This window comes from Typha angustifolia, chromosome 15 (assembly GCF_048772165.1).
Source record: "Typha angustifolia cultivar Huaian chromosome 15, ASM4877216v1, whole genome shotgun sequence".
Lineage (NCBI taxonomy): Eukaryota > Viridiplantae > Streptophyta > Magnoliopsida > Poales > Typhaceae > Typha > Typha angustifolia.
The window spans coordinates 872284-887964 of NC_133253.1; the positions used below are offsets into that span (position 1 = coordinate 872284).

At 38.9% G+C, this 15681-nt stretch overlaps 3 protein-coding genes across 3 annotated transcripts; all 3 read left to right on the top strand.

Moving 5' to 3' along the window:
- Nucleotides 1-4735: 4735 nt before the first annotated feature.
- Nucleotides 4736-7634, top strand: LOC140777237 (uncharacterized). The gene is made up of 3 exons (XM_073121202.1): nucleotides 4736-5160; nucleotides 5246-5587; nucleotides 6989-7634. The coding sequence occupies exons 1-3, from the start codon at nucleotides 4957-4959 to the stop codon at nucleotides 7502-7504; spliced, it is 1062 nt and encodes a 353-aa protein (XP_072977303.1). The 5' UTR covers nucleotides 4736-4956; the 3' UTR covers nucleotides 7505-7634.
- A 2388-nt stretch (nucleotides 7635-10022) lies between these two features.
- Nucleotides 10023-12292, top strand: LOC140777269 (uncharacterized). Its single transcript, XM_073121275.1, has 4 exons — nucleotides 10023-10128; nucleotides 10220-10390; nucleotides 10946-11326; nucleotides 11580-12292. The coding sequence occupies exons 2-4, from the start codon at nucleotides 10222-10224 to the stop codon at nucleotides 12290-12292; spliced, it is 1263 nt and encodes a 420-aa protein (XP_072977376.1). The 5' UTR covers nucleotides 10023-10128; nucleotides 10220-10221.
- Nucleotides 12293-12445: 153 nt separating this feature from the next.
- Nucleotides 12446-15562, top strand: LOC140777271 (histone-lysine N-methyltransferase ATXR4). Its single transcript, XM_073121277.1, has 9 exons — nucleotides 12446-12578; nucleotides 12699-13225; nucleotides 13311-13418; nucleotides 13771-13826; nucleotides 14039-14165; nucleotides 14272-14341; nucleotides 14456-14635; nucleotides 14792-14863; nucleotides 14974-15562. Exons 2-9 carry the CDS (start codon nucleotides 12950-12952, stop codon nucleotides 15090-15092), a joined length of 1008 nt encoding a protein of 335 aa, XP_072977378.1. The 5' UTR covers nucleotides 12446-12578; nucleotides 12699-12949; the 3' UTR covers nucleotides 15093-15562.
- The last annotated feature ends 119 nt before the right edge of the window (nucleotides 15563-15681 follow it).

A 15681-nucleotide genomic window follows, 5' to 3' on the forward strand; every position in this document is an offset into this window, starting at 1 on the left:
TAATGGCTCCGACAATGTGATTCTTTAGGTGCACCATGATTTGGACTCCTGCCTGGGCAATAAGATGGCCACTTCCTTATTATAATTTGTTATATCTAATTAATTAACAAAGAAATTCACTGGAGTGGATTCGAATTTGAGAAAAATAATGGAGATCAATAGCTGGAGATGTCACAAACTGTCTCCATTTTTTGTTATGGCATGTGATGGTGGGGGTTGTGTTAATTTTACTCTAACATTATGCATAATCTGACTTTAACTATCGTTATATCTAAAACATCCTTGATTGGTTGGGTCTACCAAAAAAGATTAACTCTGTCATTAGTATCTAATAATAGTCGAGTTAATCAGCCTTTCATTTTATAATCTATACGATGAATAATACTCAAAAATCCTAACCACCAACAACCAATGTATCATGTAGCCATTAACATATATAATATCCTAATATAAAAGAAAAATAGATTATTAGCAGGACCATGAGATATGGATAGGAATGGGCATTAACTGGTATTGGATAGGGCAAAGGGAGTCAAACATCCATTCGTTTTTTCTACATTGAAAATCACAAGTACAGAAGGTCACGAAAGTGGGACATAAACATAAAGACCATCCAGCTCCATCACTGCACTGCAACAGCTGTTCATGAAGTCCTTTTAATGACTAATTCCTCTCTCTCTCTCTCTCTCTCTCTCACACACACACACACACACAAAAACACAAACACACACACACACACACTTGTGTGACCAATCTCTTTGTAACCATCAATAAGATATTACCAACTCTTCCTTCAATCTTTTCCAAGTCAATACGCGTCTTCTCAGAAACTGAGCTTGGCTTTTGTTTCAATATTAATTAGTATCCACAAGAATTCAAAGGCCCACAGTGTGCTTGCAAGCATAATTGTATATATATACGTGGTGGTCAAGGGATGGAAACTTGGGCTGCAAGCTGGTCTTGAACTTCTTATTGAGGTAGACAACTGATGTATAGTAATGAGGACTTGTATATGTCACTTGGAAGCAATTACCTTTTCTTTTAGCAACAAAAGCATGCAGGCATGTATGTGTTGGCTGCTTGTGTGCTTTCACATTGGCTTGTCTGTACGATTACTTTCGGTGTGTGTGTATATATATATATATATATTCGTGTGTGTTGTTGTTGTTAATTTTCTCATCAGCTAGGCATGTGAAGATCGAATCTGATACGTACTACTTGCATGGTTTTCAGATATGATCAGAACTCGAATCACGTAGTTTGTTTATCTTTTTTCACTCTTTTTGCATATTACCACCTATATTTCAAGCTTATTATATATATTAAGGCCGGCCACAAAGGGATATAAGTTTTGTTGTTTGGGTTGGGCTTGGAAAAAATTTACTTGTTGTGATGGGCTCAATCCGCCCGGGTGCAGAGCCCATGCTCACACCAATGTGGTGTTCTTTTTTTTGTTTTCCATTTCTGGAATGTACTCGTAACGTAAAACACCCTAAAGTTTTTAGAATTTTTGTTTTTTCCCCCCCAAGATCATGCTTACGAAAAATGCAGGGTGAGATTTGCATATATTAATCATATTTTAAGGACCGTATTGTTGATTTCGGATTATTTCGAGTCCTGTATTCAATATTTACCACGAAGAGTGGTATCTTTCGATTCGTCAGTTTGGCAGCCAATGACAGCCTGCAAAGTAATCGAAGTACAGAAATTTCCTACGGCCAGGAATGCAGAAGATCCTCTTTGCATCTACAATGTAACGGAGCGGAATAAGACAAAGTCCAGATACACGCTCCTCATACATACTACCTCAGTCCTCATGCAGCTCTTTTTGCAGTTAGACCCTCCACGTGAAGCCTTTTTATATACTCACCCTCAGCGCGCCGCCACCTGGTGTTTTCACCACAATCTTCATCTCATCCCTCCTCTCTCCCTCTCTCTCTGCTCTGAGAATTTTAAGTTTTCTTCTGCAAGAACTATCGAGAGCTTTGTTTTTTTCTCTCTACTCCTAAGAAGTTTATCTCAGGTGCATGCTGTTTGATTCTATTCCTTATCTTACACTTTGTTCTTTACTTCTGCCATCTGGGTTTCATGTTTATAAATTCCAATGTTTGTTCATGGGATTGTTGTTTAAACAATGTATGATTTTGTGGCATGTTACTTATCTTAATCTATTTCATCAAGAAAGAAATTTTGCCATGACAGGACCCAAATTTCTCCCCTCTCTTTGTTTCTGGCTCTGCAATTGTGCTTCTTGTTGTAAGCAATCTGTCTCCATGGTGATTAAGTTCTTAATCCCTAGTACCTGAATATTGATTCAGATTCTTTCTTTTATCTTTCAAGCTTCATAACTTCAATTGTATACATGATGTAAATGTGAAAGTTGTATATTAATGGCCTCCTTTTTCTTTTCTTGGAATTCTTTTATTATCTGATTTTTTTAATATATTTTTTCTTATGTTCAGCTGCAAGGTTTACTGGTTCAGATGTTGCCCAAGAGATGGCAGGGATGCATACTATTGCTGATACTTTTCCTCTCAGATGCATCAGGTGCAATTCATTCAAATTACCAATGAAGCAAAAATAGAACTATGTCAGTTACCATTCCATTCAATAACATTGTCTCTTACTATATAATAGTAAGCTATGTCTTATCTGCTTGCAGATGCCACTGACTCAAATTCATCAAATTTGGTTGGAGTGTTTTGTGTGGCAAACTCAAATGCGGAATCCGATGCCCTACGTGAGGGCTTGAATTGGGTTTGTGGGCCTGGCATAGCTAATTGCAGTGCTATACAACCAAATCAGCCTTGTTATGAAGACAACAATTTGGTAGCATTGGCTTCCTATGCCTATAATGACTATTTTCACAAAATGAATGCGAGCGGGGGGACATGCTCCTTTGGTAATACAGCCAGTATAACCAATAAAGATCCTAGTAAGATTTATCATTCTTTCTTTTAGTCCTTTTTCCTGAGCTTCCATTGTTTCAATTATTCATTCTTCTTAATGAAGCCTAAGTTTTGGTGGGAAGTATATTCAGTCATGTCTACGACATTATTATGGCATATCTAGTTATTCTTAATGCCTATCAGCTATGTTAAAATGAAAAGTCCTGAACAAATTAAGCAGTTTCAAATTTGGTTCAATATCACTGAATAGAAATGTTCCCTTGTACTGTTAGCCAGATAAATCCATAAGACAAAAGCTAATGCTGAAGAAAACTTAGCAACAGAACATCGGTGGTTGTTGAACGGCGACAAGATTGAGAAATATTAGCATTGAATGCCATGTTCATAGAAGTAATTTGGTCCATTTAAGGTTGCAGTTAGCGTTTAATTTTAGCACAAGTTGTTGGAGATTCCTGGTGCTTTCAGACATCCACCTACAAGAGAATTTTGTAAGTGCCATTTCTCATCTAACAAATCAGGCATTCAAGAATTCTTATCAATGCTAAGCACTAGAGCTTCTAGAATTTTATACCTATAAATCCACTCATACATATAGATTCTATGATCAATGACCTGCAAATTTTCAGTTTCTGAACTTTGTCGAGCAGAGGAGTTTTTGGTCATCAAACTAGTTATCTTTCTTATGCATAAGTTGAGTATCACTGACGAATCCTGACCTGTTTATTTACTGAAATATTCCAGGCCATGGCTCATGCATCTTTGCAGGAAGGTGAGTGATTCATAAATCGTTTTGATGCTGGTCGTGCTACTTGATCAAACTTATCGGCACCTTACATATTTCATTCATTTATGTGAGCAGCATGCTGGCAACCGCAGACACTAGCGGTGGTACAAACCCAAGTGCAGGCACTACTACATACATTAATATGACTACTGGATCATCCATCAGTGAGAATTTGGGCTCAACGAGCCCTTTAAATGTCTCGTTACAAGTAATTGGGATCACTTATCTACTTTCAGTGGTACTGCATTTATGTTTTAACATGTAAAACAAACCAGAAAAATTATTGCTTGTGAGAAATGAAGTAGAATTGCGCAGAAAGAATGAATAAATATATATATCTCAGCGCAGTTCATAATGACTGGATGAGCCCTTTTTGTTGATATAAAGAGACTCACCATTATCATCTCAATATTTTTCAAGACACTTCTTGTATTCAGATAAGTTCCCTGAGATTGGTCATTTGTCAAACACCACAACATTAGTATCTGTTAGAAAAAATAAAACTGCTAGGCTTTCTCTATTGCAGTTACTTTCATATATGCCATTCTATTGTTAGGTTAGTTGCTGATCTGTAAGCTTACCAGAAACCTAGACAGTACTAGTCCAAATCATTATGTCCATGGACCCAATGCCAATATTCCTAGGTAGAACAACTACATCATCATGGTGGATTGCTGTTTGGTTGCATTTATCGGACGATTGGGGCTGCATCATGCTCGTATGTACAGTGGGCTTGACGATTTTAATTGTAGAGATCTTATAAGTACAAAAATGAAAGTCTTAATATTTATACATCTCTTCGATCTTCCCTTCATTCAAAAGCATTCCTTGACATCCTCCTAATTTTACCAAACAAAGTCTAAGACAACTATGGAAGTACCACTCCACAATTTACCAAGATTTAGACCCCTCTCCTAACCCCAAAATGCCTTTGCCTGCCTTAAAAGCACTCCCTTCTACTCCTACCCAATTTGGGCCCCCAACCCACCCTTTAATATCAAATGCTCACAGGGTAGGATTAGTCAGTCACTCACCATGATGGTCTCAATCATCATAAATTTATTACCTTTTTCTCTCCATCCCTTCCATTTAACCAAAAGCCTGGAGAGAGGAAGCCAGCACAGAGATATATTCTTTGGAAAGGAAAGAAGGATAGAAGGAAAGAAAGAAACTAATCACCACACCATCATCATATTCTTATAACAAACTCTCTGTTCCTAGAGAGAGAGAGAGAGAGAGAGAGAGAGAGAGAGAGAGAGAGAGATGGCTCCTCTTGCTCCTCTAATGGAGGAGCCCATGAGTGAAGAGGGCACCAAGAGTCAATACAAGAGAAACCACTCTATCCGCAACTGGGTCAAAAGCCATTTGCCTCTCCTCTTCTCCAAGAAGTCGGATCTCAGGATTCTCCTCAGCGTCATCGGCTGCCCGCTTTCCCCTGTTCCGGTCTCCTCGAAACAGCCTAAAGACGTAATCTTTACACGAAAGCATGAGCTAACTTTTAGTTTTTTTTTTGCTTTATTTAACGGTCCTCAAGTTTGATGAAATGCCGCAGGTGTCTTCCTCGGCGCAGTACATCATCCAACAATTCCGGGCGACCACCGGCTGCGCCAAGATCGAAGGGAGTGCGAAGAGCATGTACGCGTCGGGGCGAGTCAGGTTGTTCATGTCGCAAGAGCCTGGGAGGAGCTCATCTACGGCGACGGGAGGAAAACAGCACCACTTGGGCTGCTTCGTGCTGTGGCAATTGGTCCCGGATATGTGGCTCATGGAGCTCGCCGTCTCCGGCCACCAGATCGTCGCCGGCAGCGATGGCCGGGTCGCGTGGCGCCGCACGCCGTGGCTTGGTCCGCACGCGGCCCGCGGTGGCGTCCGGCCGCTCCGTCGAGCACTTCAGGCAAGTGGGCACCACTTGAATATATTACTCATTATCAGTGGCATCGACATTTTATCATGATTTTGTCCTTTTACTTATGCAGAGGTTGCATAGTGACATGATACTAGGCTGCAGTGCAGTACAGTCTGCATTACATCTCTATATAAAATAAAGCCATCTACTTCTTTCCTTTCCTTTCCTTTGTTTGTATTGCCTTTCTTGCTGGCTTTGTGGTGCCAAAGTGGGATCTTTCAAACTGGCTTTTGAGTAAAAGGATAAAGGTTTGCGGGCATGTGTACTGACATTCTACTTTGTTTCACCGAGTATACAAAGATCAAGAGATGAATTATATATTGCGTAGCATCTTTGGGAGGTGGTGATGTTTGTGTACCATTAGGTTTGTAGCCATCTTGGGATTTGTCTAACTGTTGGTTAGGACAGTGCTTTAAAGTCACACATAGTTGTGGTCATTATTCCCTGTCTAATTGACTTGCTTAGGGAATCTTTTTCTGTCCACGCGGTACTGTGTATAAGATAGTTCTAATGCATTTAAATAAACAAGATACTAACATGGGTATCTCAGTGTATTTCTTGTCTGTCCTAGTGTGGTACAATGTGTTCCACTATACGAATTTGGAATTTAGGTGTGCTGGCTTTCTACTGCCTGTTAAAAGTACGTTTCCATATAGTAACCAAGTTATTGTTATTTTGATTTTAGGATGTATTGACATGAAAAGTGGGTTTTTATTGTCCTATCCATTTGTTGTCTTGTTGCAGGAGGTAAAATAAGCCATTGATGATGTTAATTTTTTTTTTTTTCACTTCCAAGTTCCAACTCATTTTCAAAGGAAGGCAAATATCCTCAGTTACTGGATATTGCTGCAGATGATAATGGTAGCTACTTAGTAAGCTAAACTTTAATTGCTTCAGTCACATTGAGGCCATTATTTCCAGTTCACTCTCGGAAGGCATCTTTTCCACTAAAGAATTGAATTATAGTTGAAATTATCAAATAATTTTATGCATCCCAATGATTATGGGTATCTGAGTGTATATGTATGCAATTTGTGCTACAATATATTATTCCTTTCTTACTAATCTGCTGTTACCTGATCTCAGACCAACTAACCAAAGATACTTTTGTAGCCAATAATCAAAGTCTAAGGAGTCGTGTTATTTGGAGTTTAGATGCCTTTTATTATGTTAAGATAACAGGTTGTCTTCTCCATTCGTTTTCTTTGTGGTAATACCTATAAAAGTAGTAGTAAAAATTCTTGGTTAAAAAGACAACAACAACAAAAAAAAAAAAGGGTAGAATGTTTCGGTCTGTAATTTTCTTAGAAATCCTTTTCCAGTAAATGATGCACAAGATTCTTCTTATAAGTTAGAATAACTTGTTTTACGATCTTGGTTGTTTATTAGGGATTAGATCCAGTGACCATAGCAGCAGTATTTTCCCCTGCACAGCATGTGGGAGAGAAGTACATCGGCGAGGAAGAGTGCTTTGTGTTGAAGCTAGACGTCGACCCGTCAATATTATCAAGTTGGAGTGACAGTACTGCAGAAATCATCAAGCATGGAATGGTAGGTTACTTTAGCCAACGGAGCGGCTTGCTGGTTTACCTGGAGGATTCACAATTGACTCGGATTCAATCCCCAGGAGCCCAAGCAATGTTCTGGGAGACCACCATATCATCTTCCATTGAGAATTACCGGCCAGTGGATGGTGTGATGATCTCACATTCGGGGCGGTCTATGGTCAGCTCAATAAGATTCGGAGTTGGGCAGAAGGCCAACAGAGTACTGACACAAATGGAGGAGATGTGGACCATTGATGATGTGGTATACAATGTACCAGGCCTCTCCTCTGATTACTTCATACCTCCTGCTGAGGTGCAGAGGAGTAGGTTCTATGACATTGCATTCAATCAGCCATAGCCAAGCAAATCTGAATATGGTGGTGTTTTCTTCTTCCTGTTAAACCAAGTTGGCTTGTAGTTTTGACATCAGCACATATGTACATATATTCAGTTATATGCAATAAAGCTAGAATCTCTATCTAAGCAATCAATCTTGGGGTGCCTCTCTTGTTTTTTTTCCTTTCAAAAGTTTCTCTTTCTTACATCAAAAGGTATTATAGTCTTCAGATTTGCATTGCTTTTGATATTTGTTCCTGCACATGTGTACCGATAGCTACATCTAAGCAAATTTGGATGTTTCTACCTCTTCTTCCTGCAAAAGTGCTCATCCACACACCAAAAGGTACTCCTACTGCCTTCAGATGCAGCGGACTACTAATAGTTGTCTGATTGATTTGGACAGCATGCAGTTGGATGCATATTCTTTTCTTATTATGCATGCTTAAAATCAAGAAGAATATGGTTAGGTTGTACTGGCATGGCCTTTGTGGGAGAGTGCTATACTATTTTGCATTGCATATCTGCATGAGCTTTTAGATTCACTGCACTGCTATCTCCTACCTCCTCCTCTCCACCACATGGGGGTGGATTGCAGTAGGAGTGAGCACCCACTGCTTCAGGAGTGGACCACAGTAGTGTTGTTGGGTTGCTGCCATGGATCTTTTTGAGTATTGACTATAGATTTCAAGCAGCTACAAGCTCACATGGCGGGTCCTCTGCCTTTTAACAGCATAGCTCCTGTCTTCTCTCAGTCATTAAAGATTAGATAGGTAAAACATAGACAAGTCCTTGTGCATCTTTTTGAGTCAACTATTCCACGTGCTATGTGCATTAATTCTCTCTAAAAAGAAGCACATGTACTGAAACTGAAATGAATGAAACCTCTGATATTTTTTCCTGAATCGTAGCAAGTTGAAAGGATTTCTAATTTTTGTTTTCTTCTTTTTCCATGGATACATACATTGTGAGGATCGTCGCAGTGTCGTCGTCGTCGTCGTCGTCTGTTGCATATAAACTGCAGATAGAAATGCCTGAAAAATAAATTAATGCACTGCAAGTGCCAGTTCATGTAAGTTTATGTCTACACATACAAGCACTCAAGTGGTCCTTAATAAGAGATGAAAACTATAACTATGATGCAACTAGAGTGCAATAACAACTCTGTAACAAACAAGAATCTTCAGATAGTTTGATTCAATCCAAAGCAACACCATGTGGATTGTATTACAAAGTTACCTAACTTGAATCAACCAATCACCAGCTTTACTCCCTTTCTGCAACAATTCATGGCAAAATTATTACACATAAACGTTTCCAAAGAATAAGATTTCAACATGTCTGATCTCTTCCATTAAAATCCAGAAGACATTACTCAATTGGGGACTCGCAATATCTTTGTTTCTAGGAGTTAAGGAAGAATGTGCTCTGCCCAATTTGACAGGGACAAGTCAATTCATTTGGCTCCTTCTATTTTTTCTCTGAATTAAATGTGAATGAATGAGCCTACGGAATCTCTTTCATTTCAGGCAGCCAATATTGGTCCTTGTCCCCACTTACTGCAACCAACTAATTTCCATCTAATGTTAGTGTCGGCAGGATCAATATTTGTTCTTGGAATAGTAGCTGAGATGCAAAACTTTGGCAAAAAGATTAACTTAGTATCTTCAATAACTATGTAAATAGAAAATGTTAGATAACTAAATGATTGTTGCCAAACAAATTAGATCAACAACAAATGGAATGTGCATCGGAAGGTTTTACATAATGGAGGAGTCAAGATGCCACAAAAAAATAAATCATAGGTTCTATGGGAAAATTTGCAACATTCTAGGTATCTTCAATAACATTTTTGATGTTTACCAACCCAAATTACTCTTATCTAAGTTACATTGCTCAAGCTAAGGAAAAAAAGATGTTGGAGGAGAAGCACTATATTTTCAGCCTAATCTAATTTGCTCCATTTTGATTCTGTCTAAGCTAAACAATGTAGTCCTATTTCTGCTATAAAATTAAAAAGAAAGAAAAAGAGGAAGAGATTTTTGACGAAAGATTAAGTAAAATACGTAATGATCGATAGTAGTGCTATCAACTGATGCCGCGGATTCAAAGCGTTTGCCTTTCTAAACCGCAAAATTAGTACATGATAATGTTAGAGCTTGCATCTATAAGTCAATCTATAATAGTATCCTAATCAACCATTCACAACATCATTTTCAATGTAAATTGAATTGGAAGCCAATAATGAAGACAAGAGGTCACACAATTCCGGTCAGCTTATTTAATTAAGTCGTTGTTGTTGAAACTTGAAAGAGATTAAGCCTCCTTTTTCTCGATTTGGATTTATTATGCTTTTGATGTTGTAATAAAATTAGCAACCATCAAGATTTGGGCTTTGGCCAATCAAAACCCGGCCCACTTCCGGCCCATCCCGTTAGCATGTGGGGTCGGATTCGGTGGAGTTGGATCCGATCCGTTCGACTACATCCGTAACCCGTCTCGCCTTCGCCGCCCAAACGGAGCCCTAAAAAAAAAAAAAATCTCTCCTCGACTCCATTCTTGGACCTCTCGTTACTCCATTCCTCGAACTCAATTCTCGCACTTCGCTTCGCCCCTCCCAAGCATTTCTATTCTTCTCCCATCTAGGTAGCGATTTTGTTTCTTTCTTGTTCTCGTTTCTTATCGAGTGTTTTGTTAGAATTTTCTCATAATTATTACCTTTTCCGTAATATCGCAGAAATGGGGGTTGTCTTCGTTAATCATGTCATACCTTCGATTTATTGTAACTTCCCTGCAAGATGGTTTTCGATGTCCAAAGTATATCGACATGTTCCATCGATTGGAAGGACGGTCAAGAAAAGTAATCGTTCGCGAGTAATTCCGTCGTCGAAGAACTCTTCATTCCAAGGTATTTACAAATTACCGCCAATTTTGCTTTTGATACATATTTGTAGCGTTGGAAATAATAACTGTGATATTTTGTTACACTTCTATGAACCATGGCATTGAAAATTATCTGATTTTGTTTATGAATTTAGGAATAACTGGAATATCGAGGTTAGATGAACTAAGGATTTAATCTTGTAAAAAAGGTGTATAATAATCTGATCTGTTCTACGCCATTCTTGTTCTTTTTCAGAGAATTGAATGATAGTGATAGCATAAACAATCTGAATGCTACAATTTTATTAGTTGGCAAATAGCAGTAAATACTAGGATTCAGGATTTAGTTGGCAAATTGTCGCTTAATTTTGGTGTACACTCCTATATAGAATAATCTCGTTTAAGCAAAAAAAAAAAAAAAAAAAATCTTCTTGTCTTATCACACCATTGCATATACTGAGCTTAACTGTTATTCAGTGGCAGCTCTGTTTGGTAATGCATTTAGAGTGTTTAGTGGAGAACTCTTTTTTTTTTCTTGTTCGAATAGTATCAGTACCAAACTTTGATGCAATGGCTTCAGATTTCCAGGTTTTCCTAGAGCCTTCACGTCTTCTGCTGGCATCTGAACCAAATACATATGCAAGATATGTTCCTGAGGAGACAGTTTCGTCCTTGAAATTAGATATGGCAGACTCGTTTTATATGATAGAGCTATGCACAAGTAGAGACTTCGGTTCTTGTTTGCGAGACATAAATGCTGCAATCTTGCTTTGCCTGATAGATGTTAATGGCGACTCCTTATTACAAAGGATACCTGCAATTTCCTTGGGTTGCCGTGGGCAGGAGAAAGAGACGGATTTTCTTGAAACAGTCCACTTCCAGAGAGGTGCAGTTGATTTTGTCACCTTTAAAGGATCCAAGTTAGGGAAAATTGAGGCACTTTGGGTTGGCCTTGAATCAGGTAAGCCTTGCAGATAGTTCTGGTATTTGAGTGATTATATGCATCATGTGCACTATGTAGTTGGACTTGAATCATAGCTGTCGTGCAAAATTGCAAACAGAACCATTTGCACATATATGCTAAATTTATCTATGCAGGAACTATGTCCATATGATATTAGAATGATGTTACAATTTATTCTAGTATGAATGCTTTCGTTGTGATTCAATTACTTAACTGTGAGTATACGTCTTTTTTTCACCTTTAAGGTCAGGTTCCTGGAAGTTAGACGGTGTCCAGTTGACAGTGATTGATGGACCATCAACTATGTCTGGATCTGTTGAGGAAGTAAAAGAAGCACTCTTTGATTGCATGCAATACAAATTCGAGCCAAATAATGTACTCCTTGGAGAAGGAGGAATATCTGTAGCTGAGCTAAGTCCAGTACTTGCAATAGAACTCCCTGCGAATAGTGTTTCTTCTCTGTCAGATATGCAGGATTCTTCATCGACATTGCTGTTGAGCAAGAAAGTGTCTAAAGAGGACGGCATGAGGGAATATGCCGATCTCAAGTTGTCGTTGCTTCTATATGACCTACTTCTTATTTCTACTGGTTCCACTGCCTTAATTTTATCTTCTAGTGAGAAAGCTGCCTACTCATTTTTAATTGGTGGATTTGGTGGATTCCTTTATCTGTTGTTGCTACAGAGGTCAGTTGATGGTTTATCAGTTGAAAAATTGCCCTCTGAGGATGGTGAGATGGAGAACAATGCACAAGCCTATGGAGGACTTGAAAGGCCATGGTTAGTCTTGGCACTCGTATTGGCTGCAAGTGTTGTTGCCGTGAAGTATGGGTTGGGAGGTGCAACTGTTTCATTGACACCTACTGAACTCTTTATTGGGGTTGCAGGCTTTCTCTCCAGTAAGATTGCAGTTGTCCTGGCAGCATTCAAACCCATAAAAAGGAGTCCGAAGACAACAAATTGATGCTAAACTTTTCAGTTTCATTTGAGTCTATGTATTGCTGCGTATCGGTATATGCTTCAGATTATACAAAAGGAAGATGCCACGAAATGGTTTACTGCATTCGACTTTTGTTAGATGGTCGCAAATATTTCTAAAGTGGATCCATATTCAGACAAAATTTGGAAGGTTAGAAGAGATTGACAAACCCTTTTTTCTCATTCAACAAAGGCCTCTTGAATTAGCAGTCTCCTCTGATGTAACTTGTATTAACTCAGTTGCTGCACCTTGAACTGAAGCCAATTTACATGTAATTCAACTTATACCATTCTGTAACTGTTGTACCCATTATACGTAGATACATGTATATATCTTTTTATTTATAGTGATTATTTTTCGGTACTCATATTATGTAGCTTTTGTAAGACAGTTGAATGGTCCTACTAATGCTAAGAGATCTTGAACCTCTCTCTGCGAAAAAGATCGGCGTCCAGGTGGTAGCTCTGCAAAAGTCGGCGTTTTTATATAGCTGAAGAGATTACTCGTAAGTGGTAGTCGGCGGTTATGGTGCGTTGGACGCGCTAGTCTAACACCAAAGTCGGCAAGTATGCCTCGTATTGGACAAACTATAACCTAAACCGGAATTACCTTTTGCATCTCCGAATCCTGAACTGCGATCCCATGCTCTCCGGCGCCGCCGCCACATTGCGCCGCCGTGCGCCGTCACATCTCCTCCACCTTCGACGCCAAATGCTATGTTCTCCTCCTTCCTCCTCCCTCTTCACCGCCACCTCGCCCGCCGACTTGCCCACGAGACCCGGTCCTCCTCCAATCCGAGTCGCTCTCACTGAGTCAGCCGGAAGGGGCGTGTTCGCGACTCGCGGAATCGGTTCCGGCGAGCTCATCCACTCCGCGAAGCCTCTCGTTACTCACCCCTCCGCTTCTCATCTCCTCAAGGTAGTTCTTCTTATCACCTCATTTTTTACTTTAGAAATTTTCTTGTCAAAGAAACAAAATTCTAATTCTGTGTCGATCAAATTAGGTGTGCTATTATTGTTTGAGGAAGATGGGAAAGGAATCTTCTTTAGTGAGCGATGAGTCTCCCAGTTCTTACTGTTTCTGTTGCGAGGGTTGCAGAGAGCAATCCAAGGTTTAATCTCGAGTCTACTTTATATACTTCTTTTGATGACTACTCGTTTGACATAATCACCCATTGTTTTAACTCAAGTCGTCAAGTCCGACTTTTGTATATAATTTCATGCAGTGATTCCTTCAATAAAAATATAGTTAGTGGATCTTAAATTGTGTGAAAGTGAAACATGTTGGGAAAATTTATATTTTGTTCGTTTTATATGTTCAATGAAATTAGATTTTCTCTGGCTGCATGTCTTGGAAGAGTGATGTGAGTGGAATGATCTTTTCGGGCAAGTAATTCTAAGCTTCTTATGCTCTTTCTTCCTTGGAGGAGCTAAAATTGACTTATTTCTAACTATTGTGTTCAGGTTTTCAGTGAGGTTGAGAAGAGAGCAGATTGGTCCTCGTATGATGAGCACTGTAGGTATGCTAGCACTGAGTATATGGCATTTTCTTATTAATGTGGTTCTGTTTTCACTTCTGTAAGCAGCATTTTGAGGTTCCTGGTTTCATGATTTTTATCAGTCTTTGCTGATATCTTAGTGCCAAACAGCAGTTAAAAGGCAAAAGTCCACAGATAAATTTTGTAATTAAATTTCTGGATTAAAAGTGCTCTTACTTTTCTCCCTCTTGAAGATTACGTGGAATGAAGTACCCATTCATGGTAAAGCGACTAGCTTGTATGGTAATATCAGGAGCTGTCTCTGCTGACTGTCTTGACATACTCCAACCGGCCAATTTACCTCAGGGGACATTTGCAGAGGTGAGGATGCTTTCATGTTGAACTTGTAATGCATGTCATATTGCAAGTCCCTTGACTTTATGCATTGTTGTCTAATTTTCTCAGCTTTGATTATCTAAACTTTTAGATGGAGGAGGAGTTCAAATTGTTGAAATACACTTTTGAGAAGGCACAGTTTCAGGATGAACTGATAGCATGTATCCTTGATAGTTGATTATGGCAAATAAAATTAAACTTAATTATGAAGTCTATTTTTGTGAGTGGCTGCTTATTTTGCCACTACTTGAGATGGCTTTCTTTTACTGGACTAGTTCTCACAAAACAGTGGTACATCAGTGTGCTGGCAAGAATACGTGTCAATGCATTTCGCATTGAATTAGTTGGAGGCTTATATGAGGATCTTCTTACATCGGCAGCTGCCTTAGTTGCTACTGATGTTTCTGTCGGAAATGCTGTTTATATGATGCCGTCTTTCTACAACCACGATTGCGGTACACTCGCATCACTTTATGCTCCATTAATTTTGAATCTTATCTTTCACTTTTGAAATCTTTTGGTATGACTTTAGACTTAGGTAATAAAGAAATGTGAATGACATTATTATAAAGAGATGATCTAATGAAAGATGCAACTCCTTTCTCTGTCAGATCCAAATACACATATAGTTTGGGTAGATAATGCTGATGCAAAACTGAAGGCCCTTCGTGATATCAAAGAAGGTATATCATCATTAGTGTTTTAAAGAACAGTCAAGTTAGCCTTTTTCTTTGTGATAGCATGGCATCATTTTGTTTTCTTTCAGAAGTTCCCTAAATTTCATATGATATAGGTGAAGAGCTTCGCATTTGCTATATTGATGCGAGCATGGATCAGGAGGCTCGACAGAAGATTCTTGCTGAAGGGTTTGGTTTCCAGTGTTGTTGTCTTCGGTGCTTAGAAGGAGATTAAGAAGCTTGTGCTGAAGGGTTTGGTTTGATATCCAGTTACTCAATGGAGATGTTACAGATCAATGAACAATAATTAGTTTAGAGTCAGTCACATCTGCAAGTTTACGAATTCTTGAAGGTCGCCAAGTCTGCTAGCACAGGAGGATCCTTGTGAATCCTTGTGAAGTATCCACCCCTAGAATATGATATTCTGAATATTTCCCCTTTTCTTTCAAAGGGCATGAATCTTGGAAGCAAGCAAGCAGAGACCGAAAAGCTGTGCATTATCTCTGAGTTGAAGATTTTCTCCATCTCTACTCTTCTCATCTATCTGAATTCACTGGCTACCTTGAGTTAAAGCATATAAATACTTTTCAATAGATCTTGTAACATTCAAGCTCATATACAACTGTCAGACAGATGATGTTAGTGATGATGATACATTGTTTCTTGAAAAAAAAAATCATAAATTACCTGATTGATGACACGAAATATTTTCCTTGTTTGCACCTTTTGGAAGATGTTCCTTTTTGAGAATTTTCTTTTCATGCTATGAATTGAACTTTGATTACATGCAGAAAACTTTCATTCCTTGTCCTACTTAGCATTAG